Consider the following 12,957-nt stretch of genomic DNA (forward strand, 5'->3'; position numbering starts at 1 on the left):
GAGGCTCAGAGGATGTCCCTATGTTTGGGGACACAAAACTGACCATCCTTCCTCAGTGGCCAAACCCTGTTAGAGCAGGTAAGTCCTGTGCAAACTGCCCCAAGTGGTGTCTCAGAAACCTGGTCCTACCCTTCCACAACCAAAACATGTCTCAAGCACAGTGCATCTAAAACTGGCTCCCCTCATCTCAGACCTGCACACAAACTTTAGGGAAGGCCTGGAACCCCATTTCCCTCCAACAACCTGAGTGTCTAGACCTCAGGACCCTAGGCTATCCCCAAAAATAGTGCTACCAAATACAGCCTGCCACAATCTCTGCTTCCTTCCTTTCTCTAAAGGCTATCCCAAGCTCTGTAAGCCTGGGAGAGGCAGCTGTGGGCCTGTTCCCTTCTTCCCCCACAGTGCTAACCAGGCAGCAAAAGAGAATCTTGGAGCCAATGGTGATGGCTCATGCCTGTAATCCCAGCACTTTGGGAGGCTGAGGCAGGCGAATCACAAGGTCTGGAGTTTGAGACCAGCCAGGCCAACCCTGTCTCTACTAAAAATACAAAAAAATTAGCTAGGCTTGGTGGCACGCACTTATAGTCCCAGTTATTCGGGAGGCTGAGGCAGAAGAATAGCTTGAACCCAGGAGGCAGAGGTTGCAGTGAGCCAAGATCACACCACTGTACTCCAGGTGGGGCGACAGAGTGAGACTCCATCTCAAAAGGAGAGAGACTCTTCATTAAGAGCATAGGTTTTGCCCTTTGGCCCAGTTTTGAACCCTAGCTTTTCCACTTACCATATTACCTGGGCAACGTGTAGCCTCCACTCTAAAAATAGAATTCTTATGAGCTGACTAATGCATACAAAGTGTTCAGTAGTGTCTTTAAAGTGGTAAGCACTCAATAAATGGCACCCCAACAACAGGGTTTACATGGCCTTTCTAGGTAAACCTTCTAACTTGGTGGCGAAGCCCAGGACAGTTCATTTTGGGTACCTCTGGAATAACGGTCTGCTTCTAGATTTTGCTGCAGACACTAGAGCCAGAAACGACTCTGAAGAGGCTTCAGTTGCTTATTTGGGCTCCCAGGTTTCCTAGACTCTTTGGTCTGTGGGGAGAAGCCACTGCTAAACCAAGTCAAAGAAAGGCAGGGCCCACGAACCAACCCGGTCGCCTCACACCCTTTTAACAAAACACCTGGTGATGAGCAGAAAGAAAACAGGACATGATTGGGATTTCACTCAAGAATGTGTCTTTATTGAAGAATTTGTAAGAAAAAAGGATGTACCCTCTGTAAAAAGAGGAGATGTTGCCTCCGAACAGCAGGGAGGAATGAGACCTGGGTGGCTTCCCAGAAGTCAGTGTTTCTGGCATAACTGGCTCCTTTCCTGGCAAGCACTATGGTGTGTCACACTACAGCTAGCAATTCCTACCCACTCCCTCCCAGCCTTTCCTCCCTCCACCCCACAACCCTATAGCCATCTGAGGCAAATGGCTTTCTAAAGGCCTGGGGATAGATGTGCCAGGCTTGCCTCTTAATGGGGTCAAAGTGGGTTTTGCTTTGGAAAATTCAAACAGGAATGTAAAATGGTTTGAGCACTTTTTAGTCCAACCAAGGGTGATTACATCCAGCCCTTCTCAAGGGAATGGGAGCAAAGAATGTCGCTCCTGAATGTGCACACGTGGGGTAAATGGACTATATCACAGTCTGCTCTTTATTTGAATGGAGAATGGAAACAGGTTATAAGAATATATAACATCCATGTTCAAGAGTCACTGAGTTCTGGAGGGCAGAGGAAGCACAGAGGCCTGCTGATTCCAACAGTGTTCCTGCTGGCTATCCTGGAGTCCAAGGAATGATTATTCCTCTCCAGCTGGAAGATTGTCCTCAATCCGCCTGATGAACCTCATCCGGATTTCTGTCACACCGTCTCCTTTCAGGGTATCCTGGACAAACTTGGCCTCCACAGCCATCTGGACCTGGGGGACAGTGGGAAAATGAAGGGGTAGCTGCCTGACCACAGCCTCTAAGGAACCAGTGGGGATGGGGCATAACTGACTCATCCACGGCATGTAGGGTTCGTTTCCCACAAAGACAGGATTGACAGCACCAACGTTCCCTTACAGAAGACAGTGGCCCTGACCCTTAAGGAGAAACTCAGCAAAGAATACCCAAGATTGAGACTGTCACCAAATAAGCCAATCTGACAATGGATGTTCCTGGGCTTTGGGGCCTGACAACACCATGTCCCGGGCTGGTAGGGAGAAGCATCAGCATGTAAAGATGTCTGACTTGGATCCTACCTCAGCAGCATCACCATCTCAGGCAGTGAGCCAAAGCCTTTGTTTTCTCTCTTTCATTCATTTCAACACTTATCAAGTTCCTATTGCGTCTTAGGTGTCCCAGAAGATAAAGAGCTGTACTCACCATCTCCAAGGCTCCCCGCAACACCCCACACAAGAGGTTGGAATAAATAAGGGATGAGTGGTTATCAGGAAGTTCCACAAAGTCCACCAAGGGGTTATTTTCCAAAATGAGGGAGAACTCATCACCAGCTGGGCTCCAATTAGTAATACTTGGCGTGATGCCCAAGTACATCTTGAACGCCACCTGTCAGGAGACACACAACAGCACTTTGGGGAAGAGTAGCAGTAACTGTACCACAGGGAGGGTGACAGAACTGGAACAGGGGAAGTAAGTGGCTCAGGCAAAAACCCATGGCCTCCACAAGATGATGAGGCTTTAGATACTCATGCAACAAAGGAGAAGGGTCTGTGCATGATGCTGCGCCCTCCCCTTCATGGCATCACACAATTTTGGCTGTCGTTTTGTTTTCCCAGAAACCTTTTTCTTTCCTAGGCATCATACAAGTAAGCAACAACTCACTCACTGTTTGCCTGTACCTCTCAGTGGAAGGGAGCACTCAGGGAGCACTCGTCTTCTGACATGGTGGCTGCCTGAGTGCAGAGAGGCCCTAACCCACTTCCCTGTCCTCTGACTGTGCTACCTGAATGCACCTTCTTGAAAGTGAATACATGTTACTGGGCAGAGAAAAATGTCCTACCCTATCTACCCTCCTAATTCTAAATTCTCATAAAGCTCTCTCCACTGTCAATCCTCTTTAGGATTTGGGTATGACCAGCAAGCTTACAACAGAAAGACCAATTTTTAGGTAACTGACACCACAAAGTTATGGGTGCTATGTCATTTTTTTTTTTTGAGACGGAGTCTTGCTTTGTCACCAGGCTGGAGTGCAGTGGCACAATCTCAGCTCACTACTGCAACCTCCGCCTCCCAGGTTCAAGCGATTCCTCTGCTTCTGCCTCCGGGGTAACTGGTAATTAAAGAAATTAAAAGTAACTTACCTAAACACAGAACTAAGTAAGTATCGGAGCCAGGTTTGAGTCTGTATTCCCTACCCCATGCTACTCTGCTACACCTTCACGGTGGAAGAGCTCAGGCTTTGATTTCAGTGGGGCTTTAGCCCACGGGGATTAAATGCTATTCCCTAATGACCTGGAACGCTCCTTTGGCCCAAAGAGCTGCCAACCCAGTCTTTTGGGAAAGTAAGGGCCTCTCTAAGAGAGACAGAAAGAGTGGTAAGCCGTGCCTCCCAGCAGTAATTCTTCAGCATGGACAGGTGGCCCAGAATAATGACCTTGGCAATGACATCTGCAGTTTCCCGAAAGTCATGGCACCTCCCGACATTTGACCGTGCCAAGAAATCTTCAATCAGTCGAACTCCAATGTTATAGCCCCTGGAGAGGAAATTAGAGAATAGACTATGATGGAATCTAAATATCTTATTTTTCAACATAAGGTTGTTGGTGGTAAAGGAAAAATGGGGATAATCTCAAAAACATTCCAATAAGTGAGTTCAGTGGGAATGTACCCAAACTGTTGGCTGAGAAAGAGAGAGAACCCTGTTTTAAGCTCTAAAGGACAATACAGACTCAGTGTGCTGGGAGGCCCATTTCTGTCTCTCCTGTAAAGGAGCTGCTCACTCACATTTTGTCCAGCTGTTTATTCACATCTTCATCATTTTCATAGTCCTTGCATAGCTGGGTGACCAGAGCACCATAGGTCAGGGTGAAGAGCTCAGAGCTCTAAAAGAGATTCAAAAGGCAGTCAGGACCAAGCAGCACAAAAGGGAGTGTGGTGAGAGTCTGGATCAGTCTTCATGCAACTGTCAGGATTCCCTCCACCTGTGTCTGGAGGGAAAGAACATCATCCCCTATGGAGGAGCCAGGAAATTTGGCCCATAAGTTCAAAGCGGCAGGGCTGTAGCCAGAACTACTGCAAAATGGGCTGTAGAAGGCACCTTATGCCCTAAGCAATTACTCTTCCAACACGCCAAGGTAGGCTTCTGCCAACCCGAGTCTCCACCACAGCTGTCAAGCCTCAGGTCAGGTCACCAGAATCTGGTATGGAGCAACAGCCATTCACAAGATACTGTGAAAGACCTGAAACAGGCATTTACAAACCAGCTTCTGTTGCTGGCAAGGGCGACCAATGACCAACAGCTTCTGCATATCTTTGAATGTCCTGGCCTGGAGCAAACTGCACTCCCAAGGCCCCTCCCAGAAAGAACAGAGGATCCAGGGGCCCAGTCCATGGGGAAGGAAGGACGTCCCAGACCAAGTTCATTGCACTGATGACCCCTTTCCAAAGTCACCAGCCTGGGAGAAAATAATGTTCTTAACGCACAGCTAAAATATTTCCAGAAAAAGAGATGATTCTTCAGAGGCAACTGGTTTCTATTACAATAGCAGTTAAAAATCACAGAAACTTTCTGAGATAAGGATCTTGTCACTTATCTATCAAGAAATTGATGAAGAAGTGAAATGAATGACAAGTATCAAGACTACAGAATGAAAGCAGCAGGCAGGGGGAAAGGCATTATCAGAGTTAAAGTCAGAAACATATTAACAGCACATCTGGACCAACAGATTCACTCAGAAATAGGGCTGAAAAATCAGGATAACCACCCATTGACTTCCTTCCTTCCTTCATTGTCCATGGTTATCCTGATAACCACCCATTGACAATCTGAAGCTTGTCAGGTTTGAAGCAAAGAACCTTCCTCTCTTCAAGTTTTCTGGGGAAATTTTTTTTTTTCCTTTTCATTCAAGAATTTTCTTACTAGACAACGGGGAAAAAAATTCTAAGAAATGTAAAAGCCAGGGCTCACAGACCCTAATGCTCCTCACCCCATCCCCATGGCCTGATGATGAGGGCACTGTAATAATAATAAGCTGAATGCCTTTTGCTTAAATACTGCATTCTACTTGTATCTCATTTTCTATCCCACGATAACACAGTAATCTAGGAAAGGCAGGAATTAATCCCACTTTAGAGATGAGGAAACTGAGACCCAGAATGGTTAAAGAATGTGCCCAAAGACAAACAGCTAATTACTGAAAAAAGTAGCCAGATGCGGTGGCTCACGCCTGCAATCCTAGCACTTCGGAAGGCTGAGGCAGGCGGACTGCCTGAGCCCAGGAGTTCGAGACCAGCCTGGGCAACCACGGTGAAACCTCGTCTCAACTAAAAATAGGAATAATTAGCTGGGCGTGGAGCTTGCGCCTGTAGTCCCAGATACTCGAGAGGCTGAGGTAGGAGAATTGCTTGAACCCGGGAGGAAGAGGTTGCAGTGAACCACTGCACTCCTGCCTGGGTGATAGAGCGAGACTCTGTCTCCATTTAAAAAAAAGAAAAAGGAAAAGGAAAAAAGTAATTTTGGGGGAAAAGAAATCAAAGGTTTCCAAGTCAATGGTCAACCTACCCACTGTTCCCCCCAACTGTAATAAGCCCTCCTCAAAAAAACAAAAATAGAAACAAATAAAAAAAATACCCAAAAACGTAGCTGCACTAGTCAAAGAAAATCAGTTTCAGGATCAGGAGGCCCTTTGAACTCAACTAAAACAGTCACATCAGTGTCTCCAAGAGACTGTTTACCAAATACGGGAATTAAGGGGAAGCTGTTAAGGCAGGGAAGGATTTTTTTTTTAGTAAAGTCAAGGGCTTGGCATTAGAATGGTTTGGGTATGAATGGATGGAAACAATCCAGCAGTTACCAGTCCAGGGAATTGGCACCACTGCATTAAATCAGGAGAGCTTTCATTTCATTATTAATGAGCCCTTGGATGGAGACTCCAAAAGCCTCAGCCCACCATGATGCCAAGTAACAAACAAATCATGACAGTATCAAGCACCTTATACATGCAGCTACCCCCTATTTACCAATAAGAAAAACCAAGGTGCTGGACAGATCTGTTGGTGGTCATAAAATCAATATAACTGGGCTCTGGGAATGGGATCCCTGAGTTAGGCTCTCCATACCCTCTCCTGATTTGCAAGTCTGTTTTCATCCTCAATTACGAACTAAGCCGTTGTAGAACTGTGAGTGACATAAATGTATAACTTAAAGGCCTTTATGCTTTAAAAATAGAAGTAAGGGCCAGGTGCAGTAGTTCACGCTGGTAATTCCAGAACTTTGGGAGGCTGAGGCAAGAGGATCACTTGAGCCCAAGAATTTGAGACCAGCCTGAGCAACATACTGAGACTCCAACTTTACAAAAAAATTTTAAAAATTAGCCAGGCATGGTGGTACATGCCTATAGTCCCAGCTACTTGGGAGGCTGAGGTGGGAGGATGGCTTGAGCCTGGGACATCAAGCCTGCAGTGAGCTGTGACTGCACCTCTGTACTCCCACCAAGGTAAAAGAGACCCTGTCTCAAAAAAATAAAAATAAATATAAACAAATAAAATAGGAGTGGGGCTATGGTTTAGGAAAAACAAATCATTTATTCAACATTTTCTGCGTACCAGGCTATCTAACAGGACGGAGAGAGACAATACAGCCAAATAAAATACATGATTTGCCAGATGGTGATAGGTGCTATGGAGAAAAATAAAGCACAAAACCAGATTAGGGGCTATTTACATATGCGTGTGAATGTGTGGAGGTGGTCATTTTAATAGAGTAGTCAGGGAAGGCCTCACTAAAGTGATATTTGGTAAGCCTGGATGAAAAAATTCTAGGCACTAATTGTAAAGATTCTGAGGCGAAAGTATGCCTGGTGTGCCTGCGAAATAGCAGGAGACCCTTGGCATTAGAGAACAGTAAGCAAGAGAGAACAGAAGAGGAAATCAGAGAAGTAACAGGAGGTTGCAGAGTCTGAAGACCTGGGTTTCAGCCCTTTCGACCTTTAAAACAAAACTTCTCATAGGATCATAAAGGTCAGCCAGTCCAACCAGCCCACTTTCTTCACGACACACACCACATTTCTGCAACCACCAGAAACACGAATCTCTTCTGCAACACATCTATTTTCATAATAGTTTGTCATAACAACCATGAGAGGTTAGCAGAACAAATATTATTCATCCTCATTTTACAGGTGATGGTTAAGTAACTGAGACTCGACAGCCTCCTTATAGTTGAGCATCTGTAAAATGATGACAATGCTACTTGCCTTTCAAAGTTACTCTGCAATTCCAATGAAATTTCAATCAGATAATGTTTGTGGAGCACCTGTTGCACAGGAGTACCCAAGAAATACATTCTTATTTTTATTCTTAAACTGGTTCCATGTGGTGTAGTGCTAGAAAGCACCCTGAACTAGGTTCAAGGAGGTCAAGTACAGCATTTTGGGAGGCTGAGGCAGGCAGATCATCTGAGGTTAGGAGTTCGAGACCAGCCTGGCCAATGTGTTGAAGCCCGGTCTCTACTAAAAATACAAAAATTAGCTGGGCATGGTGGTGGGTGCCTGTAATCAAACTACTTGGGAGGCTGAGCTGAGAGAATCACTTGAACCCAGGAGGCAAAGGGTGCAGTGAGCCAAGATAGAGCTATTGCACTCCAGCCTGGGAAACAAGAGCGAGACCTCCATCTCGGGGTGGGGGGGGGGGGAGGAGGACAAGTAATAAGGAAGGAGGTTTTGAATCAATATAAACAACTTTCTGGCTGGGCATGGTGGCTCATGCCTGTAATCCCAGAACATTGGGAGGCCGAGGTGGGGGTCAGAGTTGGTCACCTGAGTCCAGAAGTTTAAGATTAGCGTAGGAAACAGAGTGAGACCCCATCTTTACAAAAAATAGAAAAAATTAGCTGGGCATGGTGATGCAACCCTGCAGTCCCAGCTACCAGGGAGGCTGAGGTGAGAGGATGACTCAAGCCTGAGAAGTCAAGGCTGCATAAGTTGTGATTACACTACCGTACTCCAGCCTGGACGACACAGAAAGATTCTGAAGACCTGATTCTGAGTCTGGACTTGCTGCTTAACAGCTGTGAGTAGTTAGGTAAATCAATTCACTGGGCTAAGCCTCAATCTTCTAATTCAAAAAAAGTAACAGTAAAATCTGTCTTGCCATTAGCAAGGTTGTTGGTAGGATCTAGTGAGACAATGGACTTGAATGCCTTGCAGACAAGAAACCATAGGATTTATAGCAGCTATGCTAACAGGATCTCCAAGGACTTCAGGTACAACCTGAACAAAGTAAATTAAAGGGTGAGACACCACTTGACAGTTTTCAGAAGGCCTTTCTTCCAGTTAGTACACCAAACAAAATGTCAGATCTCCTTAAGGGGGCTGGTCTCTAGAGCCAATGCTCCAAGACTCGTACTATTTTTGTCAAAATAGGTAATCCAGTGTGAATCCTCCCCAGCAGCTGAAGGAGGAGGATCAGTAGCAAGACTAAATCCAGCCATCTCTCTTCCCCTTCAGCCTTCTGTCATGGAGACTCTAAATGCTTCTACTTAAGTAATAGCTCACCTCAGCTCAGGGTTGAGCTGGGTTGGGTCACAGTAATCTGACACAAGAGAAGGGTAGGTCACATGTCCATGGGATTCCACAGCCAACCCCCATACAGGCACATGAAGGCTACTAGCTTTATTAATAACACATCTAGAGGACACTTACTGAGTGTAAACTGTGTTCTGTAACGGTTCTGGGTGTACGGCTACACTGCTAGCTTTACATGCATTCTCTCAATCCTCAGAGCAAGCCTATAATATAGGTACTATTATTACTTCACTAAAAAAAAAGATGACGAAGCTGATGCTAGAATAATGAACAAACTTGCTCAAGGTAATAGAGTAAGTAAGTGCTGAAACTAGGACTCAGTTGCAGGCAGCACTATACCTCTGTATGGTATATATTTCTTTTTATTTTTCCATTGCTAGAAGACACAGTATATATGGTATACATTTCTGTCTCCCTCACAGAGTATGTGCTTCTCAAAGTTAAAAACTAGGACTTCATCGTTGCATCTCCCACAGCACCTAGCACAGAGCTCTGCATATAGTTGGGGCTCAGGAAAAGTTTATTGGACAAAAAGGCTGTTTCTGTTTACACAGACTAAAATCTAGTTACTCGGGCATATTAACAATTTAGGTGGCTCTTGAGCTATTTGCTCAAGCCTGCTCCTGCTCTGTGGAGTGTACTTTCAACAAATCTGTGCTATAGTTGCCTCAAAACACAAAAAAACCAAGGCTGGATGCAGTGCCCCATGCTTGTAATCCCAGCACTTTGAGAGGCTGAGGTGGGCATATTACTTGAGGTCAGGAGTTCCAGAGCAAGCTGGCCAAGATGGTGAAACCCCGTCACTACTAAAAATTAAAAAATTAGCCAAGCATGGTGGTGCATGCCTGTAATCCCAGCTGCTTGGGAGGCTGAGGCAGGCGAATTGCTTGAACCTGGGAGGCAGAGGTTGTACTGAGCCAAGGCTGCACCACTATACTCCGTCTCAAAAAAAAAAAAATCTTATTTTATAATGAACTCTTGGTATTTCCTCAAAACACAGGCTTTGTGTGTGTGTGCGTGTGTGTGTGTATTTTAGTACAGAGTTTCACTATTGGCCAGGCTGGTCTCGAACTCCTTGATCACATGATCCACGTGCCTCAGCTTCCCAAAGTGCTGGATTACAGGCATGAGCCACAACCGGCCCAAAAACAGGTTTTTTTTCTTTTTCTTTTTTTTGAAACAGAAGTCATGCTCTGTCGCCAGGCTTCAGTGCAGTGACGCGATCTCAGCTCACTGCAACCTCTGCCTCCTGGGTTAAAGCGATTCTCCTGCCTCAGCCTCCCAAGTAGCTGGGACCACAGGTGCATGCCACCGTGTCCAGCTAATTTTTGCATTTTTAGTACAGATGGGGTTTCACCATGTTGGCCAGGATGGTCTCGATCTCTTGACCTCGTGATTCGCCCGCCTCGGCCTCCCAAAGTGCTGGGATTACAGGTGTGAGCCACCGCACCCAACCAAAACAGGAATTCTTAACCTGTAATCCATGAATTATCTTTAGAGGCCTGCAAAGACCCACAAAATTTAAGTAAATGTTTATGTACATGTTTGTCTACTAAATATTTACTAAAGAGGATGCTAGTTGACAGTGTCAACTGTGTTTTAGATGCATGGTTATACTGCTAGTTTTTCATGCATTCACTCAATCCTCAGAACAATGCTATAATATAAGTACTATTATTACCTCTTAAAAAAAAAAAAAGATGAAGCTGATGCTCAGAACACTGCAGAAACTTGCCCAAGGTCGCACAGCAAGTAGGTGGTGAAACCAGAGCTCAGTCCCAGGCAGTACTATACCCCTGTATTGTCTCCATTTCTGTCTCCCTACTTCTGCCCATGTACTATTAGGGGAGCAGATCCATAGCTTTCATCAGTTTTTCAAAAGGGGTCTGAAAGGGGTTAAATACTAATCTGGAGAACAAGGCTTCCTGCAGCCCATTCTGGTGGCTGCTCCTGGTTTAAGATGTCAAGGTGAGAGGGAAATCTGATCATCCCATCAAGAGAGGAGTGTCAAAAAAAAGGGCCTCGGTCTGGCCCACATGCAACCTCAGATATTGTTTTAATTAATTTATTTATTTATATTTTATGTTATTTAGAGATGAGATCTCACTATGTTGCCCAGGCTGGTCTCAAAGTCCTGAGTACAAGCCATCCTCCTGCCTCAGCCTCCCAAAGTGCTAGAATTACAGCCACGAGCCACCATGTCCAGCCTTGATATTGCTTTTAAATTCAAAACAAAGCTGGGCATGGTGGCTTGGACCTGTAATCTTAACACTTTGGGAGGTTGTGGCGGGAGGATTGCTTAAGCCTAGGAGTTCGAGACCAGCCTGGGCAACATGGCAAACCACTGTCTTTATAATAAATACGAAAATTAGCCTGGCTTGGTGGTGTGCCCCTGTGGTCCCAGTTGCTTGGGGGCTGAGGTGAGGATCGCTTAAGCCCAGGAGGTTGTGGTTACAATGAGCAGAGATCAGGCCATTGCATGCATCTGGGCAACAGAGTAAGACCCTGTCTCAAAAAAAAAAAAAAAAAAAGGCAAAGAAAAGGAAGGCCTGACAGGAAGGTCTCAGGGTGGCCGAAATAGCTCAGTTGGGAGAGTGTTAAACTGAAGATCTAAAGGTCCCTGGAAGGTCTCTTAAAGAAAAATTACCTTAGAGGCCACTGTAATCCCAGCACTTTGGGAGGCCAAGGTAGGCAGATCACGAGGTCAAGAGTTCGAGACCAGCTTAGCCAACATGGTGAAACCCCATCTCTACTAAAAATACAAAAATTAGCCGGGAGTGGTAGTGGGCACCTGTAATCCTAGCTACTCGGGTGGCTGAGGCAGGGGAATCGCTTGAACCCGGAAGGTGGAGGTTGCAGTGAGCCGAGACCGTGCCTCTGCACTCCAGCCTGGGAGACAGAGCAAGATTTCATCTCGGGGGTTGGTGGGGGAGAAAAATGACCTTAGCCTTCAGCCCCAGCACCTACTCCAACTTTATAGGACCATACGGTGTCCCACTATTCCCAGAGAAAGGGAGCCACCCACTCCATTAGAGGGGCACCACTCACTGCTTACTCTGGGGCACCTCTTATTCTATTGAATAGAACGTTCCTTTCTGGCACGACCACTATCTGAGCATCTCTCACAATACCCATGCCACAGTGCAAGACACTATAGCCTAAAAGTATAGCCTAACAGTCTGAAACATTAGCTTTGAAATTAGACACGGGTCCAAATCCTAACTTCCCAGGTGTAAATGTGGGCAAATTACGTAAGCTCTCCAGGCTATAAAATGGCAATCATGTTATCCATCTGATAGGGGTTACTCTGCAGATTAACTGAGATACTGCAATGCATGCAAAGTGGGTGGCCCGGTGTCTAATACACAGTCAGAGGGCAGTAAGTGGCAGTTACTGGTATTTATTACCGTCGTTGTCGTTGGCTTAGGACGGAGATGCACTCAGGCCTTGGGGGCGGGGTCTCCACGGGAAAGGGGTCTCCTCCGGGGAACTTCTCCGGCGGTCCCCTAACCTACCTGGGACGCCCCCGGAGTAACCCACAAGAGGCTACCTGCAGCCGGAGCTCACAGGAGGGCCCTTTTCCAATCGCGCCTCGCGCTCGGCGCCGGGCCCCTTCCCCGTACATCTCAATTTCGCCCCGCCCACTGAGGTCACGCGCTCCAAATTACCATTTTCTTGCTCTCGGTGCCACGGTTCGCCTGCCTCGACATGGTGCCGGCCGCCCCGCCCCACTCGCCTAGCCACGGGCTTGCTCGGCGACCCCTGCAGACGCCGCTCGCCGAGCCGCTGCCCCTCAGCCCACAGGACTGACCGGTACTGACTCACTGCGCCTGCGCGGCCTGCCGCGGGGCACCACGGGACTCGTGGTCCGGCCGACGTGAGTAACTCCCGCCCAACAAACGTCGGACTACAACACCCAACTGCCCCTTTGGTAGTGCCGCCTCTTAACGCAGTCAACTACAATTCCCGGAATGCTCCGCGCGCGCCTGGCTGGTAGAGCCCAGCTCGCCCTTGGCAGCATCCTGGCCGCTGGGTGGCGTCCGCAGCCTTCGGTATTCCTGGGTTAGCCACACGCTCCCCCTTGTCCTCCTCCCCACGCGCCCGGCTCTGAGATGATGCTCGGCAAATTCCTCTCTCGCCGGGGTTGGTCTTGGAAAGTCCCTCTT

At 46.9% G+C, this 12,957-nt stretch overlaps 1 protein-coding gene across 3 annotated transcripts; it reads right to left on the bottom strand.

Moving 5' to 3' along the window:
- Positions 1-1,218: 1,218 nt before the first annotated feature.
- On the bottom strand, positions 1,219-12,609 carry TRAPPC3 (trafficking protein particle complex subunit 3). 3 transcript variants are annotated; one of them, XM_002750614.5, is made up of 5 exons: positions 12,460-12,609; positions 3,993-4,090; positions 3,643-3,742; positions 2,412-2,594; positions 1,219-1,963 (listed from the first exon to the last, which is right to left on the bottom strand). In XM_002750614.5, the coding sequence occupies exons 1-5, from the start codon at positions 12,499-12,501 to the stop codon at positions 1,844-1,846; spliced, it is 543 nt and encodes a 180-aa protein (XP_002750660.1). In that variant the 5' UTR covers positions 12,502-12,609; the 3' UTR covers positions 1,219-1,843. The 3 variants fall into 3 exon arrangements, with proteins under 3 accessions (XP_002750660.1, XP_008999142.1, XP_008999143.1); XM_009000894.4 differs by having other exon boundaries at positions 12,199-12,609; XM_009000895.4 differs by lacking the exons at positions 3,643-3,742; positions 3,993-4,090.
- Positions 12,610-12,957: the final 348 nt, after the last annotated feature.

Source organism: Callithrix jacchus, chromosome 7, assembly GCF_049354715.1.
Source record: "Callithrix jacchus isolate 240 chromosome 7, calJac240_pri, whole genome shotgun sequence".
Taxonomy (NCBI): Eukaryota; Metazoa; Chordata; class Mammalia; order Primates; family Cebidae; genus Callithrix; species Callithrix jacchus.

What these genes read in the sequence shown, in the direction of transcription:
- TRAPPC3 (XM_002750614.5), bottom strand. Translation starts at nt 12,501, where the DNA reads ATGTCGAGGCAGGCGAACCGTGGCACCGAGAGCAAGAAAATG. An exon ending in AATAAACAGCTGGACAAAAT is followed by an intron (nt 3,743 to 3,992) that starts GTGAGTGAGCAG and finishes TTTCCTCTCCAG; the next exon opens with GGGCTATAACATTGGAGTTC. An exon ending in CTGCAGATGTCATTGCCAAG is followed by an intron (nt 2,595 to 3,642) that starts GTCATTATTCTG and finishes GTCTCCTGACAG; the next exon opens with GTGGCGTTCAAGATGTACTT.